Here is a 19,681-nt window from a genome sequence, read left to right on the forward strand (position 1 = left end):
TAATTGTTCTAAGGAGTCTGGTTGTCTGCATTTTACAAGGTTGTCTGTTAAGCTTTCTTATCACTGCAAGCATATCTCAATACCAGGTTCCTTATCTTTAAACAATGTAACTGCAAAAATAACATTTTTATTCCCACAATGCCAAAGAGAGTTATAGGTCTGGTCCTTCCCCTGCCAACTTCAATGAGCTTTTATTTACCTCTGCTGTCATCAGGAGCAGCGCTGGGCATGGTTTGTATGAGTATAAACTCTTCTCTGCAGGTTCCTCAGCCACACGCATTACCACAGTATCTAGGCATCTCTGCTGCTGTCAGAAAAGGCGGCCTTGGACACATCTCCTTGCTCTTACCCCTGCAGTAAGGACAGAGTTGGCCCATATCACACTTGCACACCTGGGTAGGCACATAGCTTTCCCACAACAAGCAACAGGTGCTTTTGTCTCCAAGGGGAATAAAATCTGCAAGAGAAAAATATATCGGCACATTTCACACACCCCAGGGGAAGCAGAAGCAAAACGAATTCATTATTCAGGTTCCCCAGCCAGCAGTCTGGTAAACCCCTATTATTCAGTCATGTCACAAAAGTAGTTTCCAGCATTTTCTCACATTCCTGAGAATGTTTTTAACTAGGCCTTTTCCTACCTTGCTGGTCTCTCACTTTGCTTTTCCTTACCAGACTTGCCTGGCATTATAGGATGAGTTTGGGGAAGTTAGCTCAGCTTTTTTGGCCAATTGCTAACTGATTGCTTTGAATCAGAAAATTAAATATCAGTTTATATGACAGCCCATCATAGATGGGCTCCTATCCTTCCTATCCTGGAGGAAGGGATGATTTAATACAGCACAAATGCTGCATTCCTGCAGAAGGCTTAGCTTTTGGACCTGAACTCTGGTTATGATCCTGTGGTGAGAAGTTATTAAGAAGAGAAATAGCCTCTCCTAAACGAGAAGCTAATTTTAATCCCCTCTTGCAATGAATATACAAAGAAAGCCCCATGTACTGTCAGAGCATTAAGGTACATTTCAGCAGCAAATAGAACATGCTTTGAAACTAAAGCAAACAATAGCCTGTTTAAAAATACAATTGCACAATGTGAGAAACACTCCGTAGCCAATAACTTAGGCTCAGGTGAGGATCTCAGTGAAGTAGCAATTTATTTGCGATTGCAGTGGTGGGCGCCCCACAAGCAGGAGAGTGCGCATCTACTAGTTCCAAAACACAGTTTATATACTTTTTGATGACAGGACCCTCCCCTGTTTCCCCACTGAGTGCGTAATCCAGGTTCACAATCTATCCAATGCTTCACAATCAATGCATGGCCTTCAGTTGCTGGCCTGTTAAATTTCAGATTTCTTTTGACCTTTTTACTGCTTGAAGTGGTAATGTTTCTTCACTTATCTGACTTGATTTAACACTGTGATTTTCACCTAATTGTCCTAAGGAGCCTGTTTGTCTGCATTTTACAAGGTCGCCTGCTAAGCTTTCTTATCACTGTAAGCATATCTCAGTACCACATTACTTTCCCCCAAACAGTGTAACTCTACAAAAACAACATTTCTATTCCCACAATTCCCCCCTTTTCTTCTTTATAAACTGTTGATTTTTGCAAAAGTTTTCTCTAAGGTATAATTTGGTAGATATCTTCTTCTTCTTCACTTTCTTTGCTTTCCATCCCCTCATTATCACCTTATCTGAGTAAGGTGGTGGCTCCATGGTCATTTGTTTCAATAGTTCGATTTCAGTTAACCACTGTACTAGTCCTTTTACACAGTGGATAATGCAGCAACCAATGGCTGTCAAAACTCCTACAACTACAATCAAGGATGTAAATATGCCTACTTTTTCTGCCAATTCACTGGCAAGGGTGGTAAGCCCTTGCAATGCTCTAGTTACTGAGCCATCTGGGGCAGTATTGTTGGGTATAAAAGTGCAACAATGGTCCCCAGTATCACACACACACCTCCTTCCGCCACAAGCATCATATCTAATGCTATTCTCTTTTCCCAAGACATTTTTCTGGTGGTATCTAGTTGCTCAGCGATTCTTTTTATCACATCTCTTGCATAATTTATGAATCTCTGCTGATTATAATACATACAATTAATCCAATCCAATTCTTATTGATTGTTACCCACCAGAACAGTGACTCAAACCCTGCAGTAATTTGATTCCTGGCTTTCTGTTCATCGGGAAATCCTCTAGGTACCCCAATAGAATCTATGTATACTCTGTCACTGAATGATACTCCTAAGCTTCTTTTCCTTCTTCTAGGTATTAGTGATGTTTCTTTTTTAAATGCCAGGTTGAAGTGTATAGCTAATTGAACAAGTGCACAAGTGCCTCCCCAATTAGATGGTAGGGTGGACCGTAAGATCTTCCCTCCACAGTACCAGCAGAGATCTGCCCTGGGGATCTCAAGTCTTGAGCAGTTTCCCATCAAGTCCTTGGTAGCACAAGGCAAATTTTCCCAGATTCTGGGTAGCACTCACACCCTGCCGTGAGAGGCAAGATGTATGGTTACCTATAACTGTAGAGAATGCAGGGGGAACCGCAATATTGCTATCATGCAAGGAACAGCAAAGAGAGAGACTTACAGGCCTCATTTCCCCAGGCAGTCTTCTCTTGGTACAATGCAATCATACATCACATCCCCTGGGAATCCTTGGTCCACCCCTATGGGAAGGGCACTATCTGAGCAATCGGTCTTCCCGAGGCACAAGCACAGCAATTGCTATGGTTGAGACTCTGGAAAGAGTATTTGACCCAGTCTATCCAGGCATTCACATCCCCATACCCTGTTTCAATCTCAGATGTTTGAACTGCCACATTTCAGAGGGCCTCCTGTTTTCTCTCCTGTTTTCTCCTTGAGTTTCTCCCTTTCTCTGATGGCAATAGAGGATTGTTTCCATACAGCCATTCTCAATCTAGCTGTTCGGTCTCTCCTAGTTATTTGTTCTCTCTGCTCAGTTGCCATGGGGAATTTAAATCTCCCCAAGCTAACACCTCACAATCATCAAACATGACAGCTTGTGGTACATAACCCCCTATCACAGTCACCCATATTTTGATGGGGTATCCCGTTTTTGCTATTATCTGGTCATGCCTTTTCCAAGTTGCCAATTGACCGAGGCCTTCTCTGAGGCCTAGAATCACTAAAAACAAAATTAGTAATCAATTTTTCCCTGTCATTATCTTTAAATCTTAGGTTTCCAAATTATTATCAATACAAAGAATAAGATGTGCACTACTACTATAACAACCCCCCCCTTGGGAGCACTGCAATTCGCTATAGGTCTGTCCTTTCTCTCAATCACAAGCCACACACATTAGTTACCTGTGAAAATATAAGGTTAGTTTACAGTTGTAAGCTTTTATCCCACTCAGAGTCCACTATGAGATTTTTCTCTTTGATTTCAACTTCCAACAAGTCTTCTGTAGGAACAGCTTCCCAGGTACTAGGGTCGACGGATGCCTTCACTCGAGTATAGTGAGTCCAACCTTTTTCCGCAGTTCTTACGGCTGTTTCAGTGGTCAGTAATTGTCCTTCCCATTCAGGCCGGAGTTAACTCTTTCCAGGTCCGAATCAGGACCCGGTTTCCTGGGTGATGGTGGTGAATGGGGAATTCCAAAGGTGGGGTTTGAGCCAACAACCCACAGGTCCTGAGAGATGACAAAGAAGAGGACAACCCCAGCATACAGTTCGTAAGAAAACTCTCTTGTTTTGAATTGTGGTATCTCATCCCTTCTGCCCAGATAGGGCAATCCGAACAGCATCTCATATGGTAATATTCCTATATCCTTTCTTGGTGCTGTTTGAACCTATAGGAGTAAGCATTTTACCCAAGGAAGTTGGGTTTCTAACACTAATTTAGTTAATTGCTTCTTTAATGTCTGGTTCATTCGCTCCACCTTCCCAGAAGAGGACGGGTGCCAGGGGCTGTGAAAATCCCACTCACTCTCTAAGGCCTGCTTTAACCCTTGCAGTAAAGCCAGTCACGTGGTCAGTTAGGACAAACAAATAACTCAGTGAAATCTACCTGTATACTTTGGAAAAAGTCGAATCCCTGGCTCCCATCCCCCTCTGGGTGGGTTACGGATGACCTTTTAATTTACCTTTTGACATATGGTACATCCTCTGCATATGTGCTTCACTGAAGTGTATATTCCTACACAGACATACTTTCTTAGCGCAACATCACACATTGCTTGCACCTCCCGATGACTCTTGATGTAAAACAATTAATATTTGCCTCATTGGTGCTTTATTCAGCATTTCTCTCCCATCGGGGAGTATCCATTTTCCTTCAGACTTCGTGGCTCCTGATTCCTTAAAAAAAATCTTTCTTTTAAAACTGTTTAATTCTTTCTTAGTTTTCAACAATTCCCTGAATCCTCTCTGCATTTATTCTTTGTTTTCCTTCAGACATTAGAAGCCTTAAATACCTGACTTCTCTTTCTCCATATTGTACTTTATTTTCCAATACTCCCAAGCCCTGCTTTCCCAGAAAGTTGGATAGCTTGTTAGTAGCTTCCTTCACAACTGTTTTCTCCTGTCCTGACAATAAAAGATCATCCACGTATTTGTAACAGTAACACCTCCTCGGGAGCTTGGAATTGCTCCAAAATCTGTTCTAGAACTTGCCCAAATAAATTGGTGGCCCTGTAAACCCCTGAGGTAAAACCGTCCATCTGTATTGTTGCTTCCGCCCCCATTTCAGGGTCTTTCCAGTCAGAGGTGAGTATATGTTTGCTCTCGGGGCCTGAGAGCACTCCATTAATAATTACTCCATTAACTGTTATTCCAGTCTAACAATTTACTAGTTGAATGCCCAATTTCATCATCAAATCCCTTCCCAACAAGTTAGTCCCTGCCTTGGGTACATACAATAATTGCCCAGTGATCATTTTATCCCCTAATCTCAGTTTAGAATCCGCCAAAATTGGCACTGTTATCCCAGCCCTTTCTACCTCCATCACTTTTTAGGGTTTCATTAGTTAATTTAATCCCTGATACTTTACAGGCCAGTAATGACCTAGCTGCCTCAGTGTATTGGGTTCGGGGGCAAAGTTGGGGGGAGGGGGGGCTGCAGTGGCAACCCCTGCGAAAAAAATCCAGAAGCCACCCCGTGGCAGATAAGGGATAATTTCATCTGGCCCCAAAGGGGCCCACCAGTGCCCAGAGCCAAGCCATGAGCAACACAGACCCTGCCTCTGTGAGAGCACATCCATGAAAACAAAGAAAGAAAGAAACAAACAAAAACCTGCTGTTCAACAGCAGCTGGGAGAGTGAGGAGTGAGAAACCTCCCTGCAGACACCAAAGTTGGAGCAGAAGGAGGGGGAGGAGGCTCTCCAGGTGCTGGAGCTGAAGCCCCCCTGTGGCCTCTGGAGAGGCCCCTGGTGGAGCAGGCTGTCCCCCTGTCCCCCCCTTCCCGATACTTGGGAAACTGACCAAACACCACAGCAAATATACTAAAACTTCTAGACTGTTACTTAGATATTGCCTGCATCCTCTTTCCCTGCTCATTCAACTTCAAACAGCTCTGTCAAACACTACATACCACAACTTTAACACCTTCAGGAACCCTTTTTAACACTTCTTTTTATCTTTCTCCAGCCTGTACTTTCACCAAAGGCTCAGTCATTGGCCAGCTTAATTCTGTATCTTTCTCCCTCCAGGATGCTGAAACAACATATCAGTATAACATATTTCATCCCATTTTCCTTTTTTTCCTCCTCCTTCCACTCCGGATATTCCTACAAGAAGTGGCCAGCCTGGCCACACAAAACATCTTATCAAAGCCTGTCTTTGCTATGATTCAGGCCACAACACAGGCAGCCTTCTTTGCCTGCCATTCCTTCATCTCTCTTCCTCTCCTTTCCATCCTGGCCCTGACTCCCCCTGAAGATTTTCTTCCTTTCTCCAACCCTCTGCCTCACTACCTGATGCACTGTCAATACCATTAGTTTCACTCTCTGCTTTTCCTTCTCATCTCCCCTCCTGACATACACATTCTGGGCCTCCCGCAGGAGGGTCCCCCAGTGACTGTTCACTACATCCCCCCACCTTCTGGAGCTTTTTCTGTGTATCTTGCCAGGCTTTAATCACACAGTGAACTTTCAAGAGCCCTTGGGATACCGGATCCTCGGGATTCATCCCCGAGTACTTTCTCATTCTGACCCCAAGTCTCTCATATGATTTCTGTGTTGCACACTATTATTATTCCAGCCAGGATTGGCAAGTGGGTATTTCTGCCCTGCCGATATTACCCCTCGTCCTGGAGGATGAGCTATTTCCCATTTTTGTATAGCAGCTCTCCTCCTGATCATTCCCCTTTCTTCCCCTGTAAACAACATACTTATAGATATAATTCCCCCCCCAAAAAAAGTATAAGTTAGGTCCTAGGAACTGGTCTAATAGTTCAACTAGCCTGATGGGGTCCTCAGTTAATGACTTAATCTCCTTAAAACTCCTAACCTCTTTGCTGGTATGGAGGGGGGGGAGTTCACCTAAGAGGATACACAGTTAGTGTTAGTACTGTTAGTATCAGGGAAGGCAAAACTCTCAATATCTCCTCTACCTTGTTCTAATTCTTGCCAGAGCCTAGAGTACACTCTCTAGGGACAGTGTTAATTGCAGTCCCTGTCTCCCTTCCTGGAGTGACTGCTGCTGCCGCCAGTGCAATATTAGGATTATAGGGAGCATAACTTGATTCCTCCTCTGAAAAAGGAATCTTATAGTTTGCATATAAATTTAAAGCCTGAATTTTCATCAGACCTGTATTTTGGCTGAAGTGGTAATGTTTCTTCACTTATCTGACTTGACTTAACACTGCGATTTTCACCTAATTGTCCTAAGGAGTCTGTCTGCATTTTACAAGGTCACCTGATAAGCTTTCTTATCACTGTAAGCATATCTCAGTACCACATTCCTTCCCTCTAAACAATGTAAATGCAAAAACAACATTTCTATTCCCAGAACAAGGTGCAACTTCTTTATTTTACTTAAATAAAGAAATAAAGCTCTCAAGATTCAATGTGAGATAAAAGAGGAAGATACACTGGGGATATCACTGGCTGTCAGGAGGAGAAGGAGAGGCAGCAACATTTTCTGCTGTAGGGTGTGTTAGTCCATTGAGTTGCCAGCCAGGGAAGTAGTAATAACTCAGGCATGGTGTCAAACTAGGCTGGACTTGATTCAAAGCCTCTTGTATATTGATAACAACAGCTGCAACAGCCCGAAGGCATCCAGGCCATCCTTTACTTACTTCATCTAATTGTTTAGAGAAGTAAGCTACTGCTCGTTTATAGGGACCCAATCGTTGTGCTAGTACTCCCAAAGCTATCCCTTGTCTCTCATGAGAGAACAACCAAAAGGGTTTCGAGAGATCCGGTAATCCCAAAGCCGGAGCTTGCATCAATTTGATTCCCTGTCAGTTTGACCTCAGTGCCAGGAAAGCTCATGGAGCAGATCCTCCTGAGAGTCATCATGCAGCACTTGAAGGGGAAGCAGGCGATCAGGCCCAGTCAGCATGGGTTTATGAAAGGCAGATCCTGCTTGACGAACTTGATCTTCTTCTATGACAAAGTGACGCGCTGGGTGGATGAGGGAAAGGCTGTGGATGTGGTCTACCTTGACTTCAGCAAGGCTTTTGACACCGTCTCCCACAGCATTCTCCTCAAGAAACTGGCTGCTCTTGGCTTGGACTGGCGCACGCTTCGTTGGGTTAGAAACTGGCTGGATAGCCGGGCCCAAAGAGTCGTGGTGAATGGAGCCAAGTCCAGTTGGAGGCCAGTCACTAGTGGCGTCCCCCAGGGCTCGGTGCTGGGGCCGGTCCTCTTTAATATCTTCATCGATGATCTGGACGAGGGCATCGAGTGCACCCTCAGTAAGTTCGCAGATGACACCAAGTTAGGTGCGTGTGTCGATCTGCTTGAGGGTAGGAAAGCTCTGCAGGAGGATCTGGATAGGCTGCACCGATGGGCTGAGGTCAACTGCATGAAGTTTAACAAGGCCAAGTGCCGGGTCCTGCACCTGGGGCGCAATAACCCCAAGCAGAGCTACAGGCTGGGAGAGGAATGGTTGGAAAGCTGCCAGGCAGAGAAGGACCTGGGAGTGATGGTGGACAGTCGGCTGAATATGAGCCAGCAGTGTGCTCAGGTGGCCAAGAAGGCCAACGGCATCCTGGCTTGTATTAGGAACAGCGTGACCAGCAGGGCTAGGGAGGTGATCGTCCCCCTGTACTCAGCTCTGGTGAGGCCGCACCTCGAGTACTGTGTTCAGTTTTGGGCCCCTCGCTACAAGAAGGACATCGAGGTGCTTGAGCGGGTGCAGAGAAGGGCGACGAAGCTGGTGAGGGGCCTGGAGAACAAGTCCTACGAGGAGCGGCTGAGGGAGCTGGGCTTGTTCAGCCTGGAGAAGAGGAGGCTCAGGGGAGACCTTATCGCTCTTTTTAGGTACCTCAAGGGAGGCTGTAGCGAGGTGGGGGTTGGCCTGTTCTCCCACGTGCCTGGTGACAGGACGAGGGGGAATGGGTTTAAGTTGAGCCAGGGGAGTTTTAGGCTAGATGTTAGGAAGAACTTCTTCACTGAAAGGGTTGTGAGGCATTGGAACAGGCTGCCCAGGGAAGTGGTGGAGTCACCATCCTTGGAAGTCTTCAAAAGACGTTTAGATGTAGAGCTTAGGGATATGGTTTAGTGGAGGGCTGTTAGCGTTAGGTTGGAGGTTGGACTCGATGACCTTGAGGTCTCTTCCAACCTAGAAAATTCTGTGATTCTGTGATTCTGTGATTCTGTGATTCTGTGATTCTGTAATTCTTGTTTAAGTTGTTTAAAGGCTTTTCATGCTTCTCCAGTCCAGACTAACTTTGACTGATTAATCTTTATCAATTCATATAGAGGCTTTACCATTAGTCCATAATTATAAATCCAAAGGCGACACCAACCTGTCGTTCCTAAAAAGGTTCGTAGCTCCCTTAACGTTTGGGGTTCTGGAGTCCGGCAAATGACTTCCTTATGTTCAGTTCCTAGTTCTCGTTGGCCTCCCGAAATTTCAAATCCCAAATAGGTTATGCATTGTTGAACCAGCTGGGCTTTCTGTTGAGAGACTCGATATCCCTTTAAACCCAGAAAATTAAGGAGACTTATAGTCCATTGAATACAACTCTCTTTGGTCTCAGTAGCTATTAAGAGATCATCTATATACTGTAACAAAGCCCCTTCAGTGTCCGGAGGTATCCAAGTCTCGAGTTCCCTTACTAATTGGTTTCCAAAAATAGTGGGACTATTCTTGAATCCTTGAGGTAGTAATGTCCACGTAAGCTGTGTCTTTCTGCCTGAGTCAGGGTTTTCTCATTCAAAGGGAGATAGGTTTTGGCTTTCTGTGGCTAAGCCTAGGCAGAAGAAGGCGTCTTTTAAATCCAGTACGGTAAACCAGACTTGACTATTCTTTAATTTAGTCAGCAAAGTATAAGGGTTTGCCACTACTGGATGTATATCCTCAGTGATTTTATTTATGGCCCTCAAATCCTGAACTAGCCTATAGCTTTTTCCATCTGCCTTTTTAATTGGCAATATGGGTGTATTGTATTCTGATTCGCATTCAATCAATAATCCATACTGTAGAAATTTATCAATTATGTCTTTAATTCCTTTCCTATCTTCTATCCTCAAAGGATATTACTTAACCTTAACGGGTTTCTCTCCTGGCTTTAATTTAATAATTATTAGGGTCACATTTTTAACTCTTCCAGGGACTTAGGTGGCCCAAACTCCTGGATATACTTGATCTGTGATCTCTAAAGGTGTTTCACTTTTAGGGTCAGTTTGTATTAGTGCCAAGCTCAACACATTTATTAGTTGTTCTTCTCCTATCCTTAATTCCATTTTCCCTTTTTCAAAGACAATTTCTGCTCCTAATTGCTCTAATAAATCTCTACCTAAGAGTGCCCATGGGGAGTTAGGCATATATAAAAATCTGTGTATGCCCCATTGTTTCCCTAACTTGTACTTCAAAGGTTCGCAAAAATAAGCCTTTTTGGTTGCACCTTTTACCCTAACATAATCATTCCGTAAAGGCATTAATGCTTGATTTAGAACCGAATATGTTGTCCCCATATTAATAAGAAATTTCACTTCCGTTCCTCCCCTAACTTCATTATAACCAGTGGAGGATCCACTAGGGTAGATTACCCAAGTCCCTGTTATTCCTGTTGAAATCAGGGGCCGATGATTACCCTAGGAAAAGGCTTGTCAATTTGTCCTCCGAAGCCAGGTCCAAATCTTTTTTTTTTTTTTTTTTTTTCCATAACATTTCAGAGTTGGTCCAAAAATTCCATAGGGATTTCTTTTGGACCTTGTTGGAAGCATATTCTCAATTCCCAATTCATCCAGGTTTTAGTATTTACTTAACCGTTCATAATTTTCAGGATGATTCGGGTCTTAGTGGGGGTCGGTCAGGGGAATGCAATTGTCCACAGTTCCCTGAGCGGTCCCATCGGCAATCTGAGCTCGCACATGAACTCAGGTTGTTTTAAGAGTTAACTGCTTTTCTGTTTCTGTGACAACTCTCTCAGACCCATTGTGGTCCCTTTGCCCTAAAGGGCTAACACCCGGGATTTTAAGATCTCTGCCTCGGGCAGAGGCAGAACTATTAACATTCCTACATCCTCTTTCCCTGCTCATTCAACTTCAAACACCTTTAACACTTTCAACAACCCTTTTAACACTTCCTTTATCTTTCTCCAGCCTGTACTTCTCTAATGCCATCATCAAAGGCTCAGTCAGGGGCCAACTTAATTCCGTACCTTTTCCCACCAAGATGCTGAAACAACAGCAGTATACAACATTTCATCCTGTTCTCCTTCTCAAAAACAACATTAACTGTAGCAAAGTATTATAGTTTAAAATTCCATTAAAAGGCCACTTTTCTCCACATTCCAGCTTATAAAGCAGCCACCATTGATTACAATATTTTATCAATGTTTTCCTGTTCACACTTCCACCGGCATATCCTCCAATATCCTTCCAATGACTCAAAACACATCCTAAAGGGCTTTTCTTTAAAATCCCACCAGTTTGCCTTCCTCCCATTTTCCCAGTTCACACTTTCAGAATACACTTATCACTTACAAAATGCAGCACGCAGGTATCTTTCTATAGCAACGCCAAGAACCTACTATTATTACCAAGAATATAGCCAAAATCACAATAGCAATAATCAGAGTCAAATTCCACATGCGATAAGTCAGAAAACCGAAATAAGTAACACTGTACCAAATGAACCTTATTAGCAAACTTGCCAGGTTCCAAACGGCAATTAAATGCCAACAAAATCAAACATATACTTAAGGTGCTAGCCACAAAAGTATACACCACCCTGCAGAACTTTTATTTTCTGACTTATGGGCCTTTTCAAATGACCAGTCTACCAAACAAACAAACTAACTAAAACCAAAATAAAGAATACTGTCACTTACAGCGATGGGGTCCTTGTCTGCCTCTGCAGTGATCCGTTGAGTCAAGGAGTCCCTCCAGGAAATCCCGGGAGTACCCTAGGGAGTCCTATTCCCAGCGGGTCCTGCAGCCCGGCAGAGAGGGTGTCCCATCTGGGTCGCCAGATTAATTCAAAGATCGAAGCCGAAATTTCTAAGTGACGAAGTATCCTTTATTGTCAGCGCTGGATGCACGGGGGATCCTTCCACCTAACGTGCATATTCAAAGTGACAAACTATCTCATATTTATACAGCAAAACAATGAATATTCTATTAACACCTATACATATTCGATACCTAAACCCGCCTACTCTCGCTTCGTATGTTAATTAGCTTATCAGTCCTCACGCTTGCGCAAAGCCTCCCAAGAATTGTGGGCCGGGGTCTTCAGGACGTGGGCAGTGGTCTTTGGGAGGAAGACCATAGGTCTTCCTCATGATGTACTTTTCACCTTTTGCTAAAGAATGCCAAGTTGGCTGAATCAGTTGTTTTCCAAGCTGCAGGAATGCCGAGTTGGCTCAAGTTATCTCAAGTTTCAGCCTAACTGAGGGTCAACAGATAACGGGGTGTTTCAGTTAACAAGATGCTTCAACATAACAGAAGGTCGACAGATAACAAGATGTCGTATATTTTGTTCTCATTAATTTTTAACCACAAGATTTATTCTATCCTAAAGTGAGTTTATACAATATCAACTAACACTAAATGATGGTGCTACATTGATGGAAGCTCTTTTCTGTCCCAGCTGGGCCCCTCAGTGGCAGCCTGAATAGGAGAAAATGTAAAAGGAGAAATTCCCTTGCCCAGCATACAGTGCAGTCTCAGAGCCCATAGCTGCACAGAGGCAGGGGTTCTGCCCTTCTTCAGCCCCAGCAGGACAGTCTCGGCCTGCATCCAGAAGCTCCATGGCCGTCGTTGTGTGGCCTGGTCAGCAGGATGCTGCAAGGCAGGGCATATGAACTTTAGCCCCTAGGGACCTTGGAGGCAATGGGACACAGCTCTTCTGGCCTCTGCTGTGTCTGCTTGGGAGATGGAGTGCTCATGTCCTGTGCTATTAATTCTGCAATCCCTTTTGCTGCAATCAAATCTGGGTTTCTGTAGCTGTATGGTGACCTGCCAGGCTGGTGCCCTAATTTTGCTTTTCCCCCTTTGTATCCCATATGCAGAGAAGCAGAGGGAGCTGGCTCGGAAGGGCTCCCTGAAGAACGGCAACATGGGCAGCCCAGTTAATCAGCAGCCCAAGAAGAACAACGTGATGGCACGGACAAGGTAAAGGACTGGAAAACTCAGCTGTGCTCTAAGCTGAAATCCCTAATGGCCTTAAGATGACAAGAACAACATTCATTGCCATTCCCCTACAAATACACAGTAAGAGCAGTGATGGCCTTTCCCAAACACTCTGTGCTGTGTTGCATCCTGTCCCATGGGGGAACATGGGGACAGCTGGGCCCAGGACAAGTGACAATACAGCCTTCAGGAGGCAGAGGGAGCCCGGCCTGGAGAACGGCTTTTACCTGGGCAGGTAGTGATAGGACAAGGGGGAACAGTTTTAAACTAAATGAAGAGAATTTAGATGAGATGTTAGGAGAAAATTCTTTACTATAAGGATGGTGAGGCACTGACACAGGCTGCCTAGAGAAGCTGTGGATGCCCCATCCCTGGCAGTGCTCAAGGCCAGGCTGGATGGGGCTTTGGGCAACCTGGGCTGGGGGGAGGTGTCCTGCCCATGACAGAGGGGTTGGAATGGGTGATCTTTAAGGTCCCTTCCAACCCAAACCTTTCTGTGATTCGATCATTCTGTGAAAATTAGAGGTTTTATATGTTTGTCTCGAATGCTCTGGGCATCCTCATGTAACGTTGTAATCCTACCAGCGGGAGAGCGTACAGTGCTGCTTCGTGTAACAGCAAACTGTTTTAGAGCTTAGTTCTGACTTGGCTGCTTTTATCCCAATAGTTCCCCTGCTTCTTTTTGAAAATGCCCTCTTCCCCATACTGATTAACTTAATGAAGGCTGGTGTCTAATTCATCTCTGCGTGCTTTGCTATACACCTCCTCCACACTGCAAACAGCATGGTCATACTTTGCTGGGGCTGCTTTGGCTCATCTCTGTATGACAGTATCGGACAGTGCTACAAACCTCTGTAAACAAAGACGTTCTTACCTGAATACTTTCTTTCAGAGTATTTCTGTGTTTTTGTTGTTGTTGTTGTTGTTTTTTGTTTGTTTTTCTTTTTTCTTTTTTTTTCCATGCAGGCATCAGTACAATTGTGTATTGTGTGCCTAAATTCAGGGGCAGGAACCCACTGAGTCAACAGGATTGCACTCTTTGCATGCTATGAGAAAGGTGGCATTTTTTATTGGAGGATCTTATTTAAAATGACAGCAGAGTCTGCATTAAAGCCGTGTTTTTGTTGATGAATGAGAAACTTGCATGGATTACCATATATTAAGTAGAACAGGAGCTGTAGGTGAGAGCCTCTCTCTGTGCAACACATCCAACAGATGAGGTTCTTTGTTTCAAATTAGTTCCCAAAACCCACAACAGCAGTCATAAATCATGCCAGGACTTTGTCAAGTTTTATTTGTAAGCACCTGCGATGTTGGCGAAATATGCTACACTGCTCACTGCTCCAAATTTGGTTGTTGAGACCATGTAAATGTGCCAGGCCCTTATTGGCAGTAAGAAATTCTGCAAATGCCCAGCTGGGTTTTCTGTTCCCACTGCTCCTCTTTGTATCCTAAATGCAAGCTGGGAAGACTTGGATTCTTTTGGCATTAGGCTGCACAATAGCTTCCCAAGAGGAATAGTAGCAGATTTGCTGCTTTAGAGATTTAGAAACACTGAAATTAGTGGGGGAAGATAGTAAGGGAGAGAGGATAAGTGCTGATGCCCACCTGTAAAATTAGTTACGTCTGCCTGGAGGGGCTGCTGTTTCAGAGGTGCCAGTGGAAGGAAGAGTGATTTGGTTTGGGAAGGGTAGAGCACTGACAACCATTGACAAAAGCTTTAGAACAGCCAGCTCAGTTTTATTCCATCCATGGACATCTGAGCAGTGTTCAGGGATGTGGAGAACCCTGCACAGACAAGATAAGCCTGCTGGCAATAGACTCACATCTCTTAGTTACTTTTCACACAGCTTTTAGAAGCTTCCTTTGGGATCTGAAAAACACAGGTTTGCAGCAACTGCTTTAGTAGCAGATGTAGCCAAGCTCCATTGCTCCCATATGGAGAGCTGGGAGATGCCTGGCACAGGCTCTTGCTGGCCTGTGATTCCTCATCCCCCAGCTCCCTTGGCTTTCTGGGAACCAAGCAGCAGTCTGGGCACAGCCCTCACGGTACCTCAGAATGGTTTGCTCTGTCCTGCCATAGACAGGGCAACCCCAGGAAGGCAGAAATGTCACAATCTTGTTCACAAGGCTGCAGTACAATGAGAGACTCCAGTGGGATACACTGCAAAACATCCAGGTTCTAGTTGCTCTATGTCTGAACTGTTGGCTTCTTCCAGGCTCTATAGAAGAAGCTAAAGCCATTTCCCCTTTTTTGCTCTTCTCCTCATCAAATATGTTTTCCTTCTTTCATTCAAAGTGTATTTCTTCTCTTTGTCCCTGCCCCACTTCCTCCTCCTTCCCCAAGGCCGTTGTTCTTCAGTATTTCTGAAATCCAGCCTCTAATATCAGGTTCCGTTCACCATTGAGTCTTCTTCTGAGGCAGGGGCGCAGCCAGCCTTAGAGGTGAAAGAATCTGGATCCATAACATGCTCAGCCTCCCTAAGAGCAAATACAATGTGAACAAAGTTGATGTGATGTTACCAATCCCCACTGGAAACACAGGCAGAGCCCACAACACCATCTGCACTACTTCTACGCATCCAGATATTGTAGTCCACTCTAAAGATAAACTAAACACAGATGTTGTAAAGTATTCCATGTTAAGCAACCAAAACCACCAAGACAAAAAGCTCATACCTGCAGATGAAAGCAGGTACAACTTAAACCCAGCTTTGTTCCAAGGACACTGGGAAGCAAGAAAATAAAAGGCAATCAGGATGTGAGAAAAAGCTTAAATCAGGGACAAAAACATTATCAGTTTTAGTCTGTGGCAGAAAAGTTGAAGTTCCATTGCTAAGAAAAAAAAAACACAAAACATTTCTCAACAAAAAGATGTAGTGATTTGTTTTAATCAAGTAAATAGCACCACAAAGGACTGTTCTCCTTGATCCCCTGATAGTGCTTTGTTCACTCACAATGTAGAAACAATTGTCAGTGAGTGTATGTGGAGCAGTGACTTGAAAAATGGAGAGCAGGCATGGAAGTGAGTGCTTCTGGTATCTGGATAGGCAAGCTGCTGCTGCCAGATCACAGCTTCTGTTTTAGTTCCAGACATCTTTGCTTCTTGACTTCCTTCCTACATGGTTTGTAGGGAGCAGAAGGAACCTCTGGAGGATATGGGAAGGGGTTTTGCATTTTGCAAGTGGATCCCATTTTCTGCAGTACCCTGATGCAGCAGCCTGGAAATTCTGCATCAATTAATTTCTTTAGCCTTGCATTTCAATGAATGCAGTAAGAAAATGCAACTAGTTATGAGCCTATACATCTGCTTCATTAGAACATTTGATATATTTTGCTTTCCCTGAGCCTTGCCCATCTTCAGTGCCTTTACATTACTAAAATTGTAATGACTTTCTGATTTTTTTTGAGCAGAAGAGCATTGCAGCTGGTTAAAGAGCAATTAGAGCATGGATGAGATGGATTATCATTTGTAGATCTTCCCAAACTCTTAGTGAAGCCCTGCTGCATCATTGTATTGTTAAAGACCAATCATTTTTTTGGGAGAGAATCTGATTTAACCCACTGAATAAGATTTCCATGATAATCTTGCAGTTCCCACCTGCTGAACATAGTACCTTGCTCCATTTGCTCTGTCTGGTTGATCTTATTTTAAATATGAACCCAAGTCTTTGTGCAATTTTGTGGATGAAATAACTGTTGTGAGCTGGATACCATTGAATATTTTCCTTATCCTAGAGGCTCTGAAGTCTATATCCCATTCCACAGACTCCCTCAGGCAATTAAAGGTGCAAAGTCATCATCAGCCATTGTAACACTTCGGATGAACTGAAAGTCTTTATAGAATAATGGGATTTTAAAAGTGCAAGTCAGACAGGGCTCTTATGCTACACCCACCAGCTCTTACTTCTCATATTACTGAAGTTAGGGGTGAGACTTCACAAGTTCTGTGTTATGGGGGCTGGGTAGGGACACAGGCAGAAAGACCAAATCCCTGATTTCCAATCCTATAGTACCTTCCCTTAGCTAGAATACCTTCTCCTGCTTGCTTATTGCAAGTGCCACATACTCATTGCTAGGAAAAAAAAACAACACAGAAGTCTGATAAGGCAAGCACTGCAAACTGAACAGTTTCATCAGAATGAAGCCCAGAGCGTCCCAATCATTTTGTCTTTCAGGGAGGAGTGTGTTCCCAAGGCATGTCCAGCATCTGTCCCTGTAAATCTGCTCTGAGCTACCCAGAGACACAGCCTGCCTCCTCTGAATTGCACCTATTTAAATGTCTTCACTAGTAAGGGAGGACTTGCAAAGAAGTGAAATGGGGAAAGCCTAACTATCATGTGACTTTGATACGACTATGTGTGGTACTGAGCTTTACTGTGTGGTTAATGGAGAACATTTAATTATTTCAGGCTCGTCGTTCCCAATAAGGGCTATTCGTCATTAGATCAGAATCCAGATGAAAAGCCACTGGTAGCCCTGGATACGGACAGGTATGCAAAGTGATAATAAGATGATATATGTTAAGGCGCAAGCAAGTTTTTCATGACAAAGCACAGCACTGGAACTAACTCCTGCTGAAACCATTCTTGCAGACCACTTGCAGCCTTCCTTGCTGTGCCCTTTGGCATATGCCGTAATTGGTCTGTGCATGTAAACAAGCAGGAAGAGACAAGAGTAAAGAGCACTTTCATGGAAATGTCTGAGGTTCACAGATGAAAGTTGTTCTCTAGGCTGCCTTGATGTAAATTCTCTGTGCCTAAAGGACAGCTTCACAGCACAAGAAGGATAGGATTAAGCAGGGAATTCAGGTCTCTTTAACTGTTTCCTTCTTTGCTGTCTTGTCCTTCCCTGCAGTGATGATGACTTCGATATGTCCAGATATTCCTCCTCGGGATACTCATCAGCTGAGGTGAGTTACACTCTCTCTTCCCAGCCATGAATGCTGGTAGCAGAGCATCCAGAGATGCCTTAGAGTGGCCTTTTGCAGCCAGAAACAGCTACACAAGGAATTTACCAGTGGTGTAAACTCTGTGAATCTGTAAGGGGCCGTGGCAGAAATTGTGTCATGTTTCTTTCTTCCCTAGTGATCTAGTTGGCTCCGTCCCCACACTGCCACAGCACAGAGATTTGCCCGTCAGCTTCACTGAAGCTTTTCCCAGTTCTGCTCGGTCCTGCAGTGCCCATGTGGTGCAAAAGCATCAACTTGTCTGTCGTGGCAGCTCAGCAACTGTCCGCTTGCCAAGACACAAATAAAGGAGCTGAGGGTGTGCTGTCATTTCCAGTTTTAGCAGGGGTCAGGGTCACCTGGAAGGTGTTTACTTGGAGCAAGCAGAAATTCCAAAGAGGACTTACAGATATGAACTCTTGCCCTTTCAAAGAGAAATGGCAGGAAGTTCATGTTTGCTAATCCCTTGCATTGTTTCTGAATGTATTCCCAAGATCTCCAGTTAATTAGTTGCTCGGCCTCTGGGTGCTGCTTCTGTAGGATCTGATTTACAGTCAGGGTGCTGAGCAGCCATTCTGCACGCAAGCTGCTGGAAACTGTTCCCCCTTGTATCTCTTCCTAGGGCAAAATCCCTCTGAAGTGTGGAGAAACAGCCAAGAGCAGGGACCAGGTCAAATGATCTGGGCCATCTGTGGGCCCTGACTTGAAGGGTTTTTCACCCAGAGCTAGCTAGGCAGCAATCTGAGATTACAAAGAACCAAGTGGCTTTACCACCACCTTTCAACTGCTGTAGTGCCCCAGATTGAGTGGAGGGACTACACAGCTCCCAGTTGGTTTATTATCATTATTTCCCATTTTAAATATCATATATATTTCCCATATCGTATGTGGGATATATATTCCAGAATAAGGGACCTCCTTCCTCTTCCGACCTGTCAGAAGCAAGAAGTCTCAAGTGTTTGACTGTTTGTCTCTTTGTCTGTAGCAGATCAACCAAGACTTGAACATCCAGCTGCTAAAGGATGGGTACCGGTTAGATGAGATCCCAGATGACGAGGACCTCGACCTAATCCCCCCTAAATCGGTCAACCCTACCTGCATGTGTTGCCAAGCCACCTCCTCCACCGCCTGTCACATCCAGTAGTGAGGCCGGCAGGCTGTGATCAGTGCTTTCCACTATAACTGTAAAACTTAACCGCCATTGCTTCCTCCTATGGTAGGATGTGCACCTCTTTGTGTTCATGGAGCCAGGAGAAACCAAAAAATTCATTTTATGATTGGTTGATAAGTTATTTTAAACTATGATTAAACAAAAGAGTTAAACTCAAAGTGCTAGGCAGTGCCTGGCAGAACTGACTGGTCCGGAGAGCAGATGCAGAATGGCTCAGAGATACTTCTGGGTTTGTGTAGACACCAGAGATGTTTTGTAAGGTGTCAGGTCCAGAATGGGAAGGATCAGATGGGGCTGCAGTTAATCCTACCCTCTAAAAACAATCCATTTGCAAGATCAGGGGTGTCTGAGGTGTCGGGGGGGTTTACCTGAGGTCAGTTCATAATTAGTTCACTAAGCCTCATTTGCCTGTGTAACCAAAATTACACCATGATCAGGGCACAGGAATGGCAACAGAGCAGGGCATCCTTTCTTATGGCAAGTCTAGGCAGGATCAACATGACACAATTCATTCACTTGCAAAGAGAGCAAGATGGTGGCATTTCTCTGTGAGTCAGTAGTAGCTGGAGCTGCTGTGTCACATACCCAATGCAATCTACCCTTAGCACCACATTAAATTATCACCAAACACATCAGATTTGATCTGCAGTCCATCCATACTTTCAGTAGATTCAGTCCTTGCCTGAGAATACCATAATCATGAGTTCAGTTCAGTTGAATACACTGACTTCAGCTTCTACTTAAGTCCTGTGAGAGCCATCTGCTTCCAAAAATCTTGAACTCT

The 19,681-nt window shown here is 44.3% G+C and overlaps 1 protein-coding gene across 6 annotated transcripts in view; it reads left to right on the top strand.

The window, feature by feature from the left end:
- Window positions 1-18,886, top strand: part of LOC309889555 (protein FAM219A-like) — a gene marked incomplete at its 5' end in the record, with an annotated part of 126,723 nt that extends 107,837 nt beyond the window's left edge. For 2 of the 6 annotated variants that reach the window (XM_082782409.1, XM_082782410.1), the window contains 4 exons: window positions 12,658-12,760; window positions 17,191-17,271; window positions 17,636-17,690; window positions 18,715-18,886. In XM_082782409.1, the coding sequence (XP_082638535.1) occupies window positions 12,658-12,760; window positions 17,191-17,271; window positions 17,636-17,690; window positions 18,715-18,870 (395 nt within the window). In that variant the 3' untranslated portion in view covers window positions 18,871-18,886. Of the gene's footprint in view, window positions 1-12,657; window positions 12,761-17,190; window positions 17,272-17,635; window positions 17,691-18,711 lie in introns of all 6 variants that reach the window. The other 4 variants (XM_082782412.1, XM_082782413.1, XM_082782408.1 and 1 more) reach the window with 3 other exon arrangements.
- Between the last annotated feature and the right edge of the window lie 795 nt (window positions 18,887-19,681).

This window comes from Aythya marila (genome assembly GCF_965140915.1).
Source record: "Aythya marila genome assembly, chromosome: W".
Classification (NCBI taxonomy): Eukaryota; Metazoa; Chordata; class Aves; order Anseriformes; family Anatidae; genus Aythya; species Aythya marila.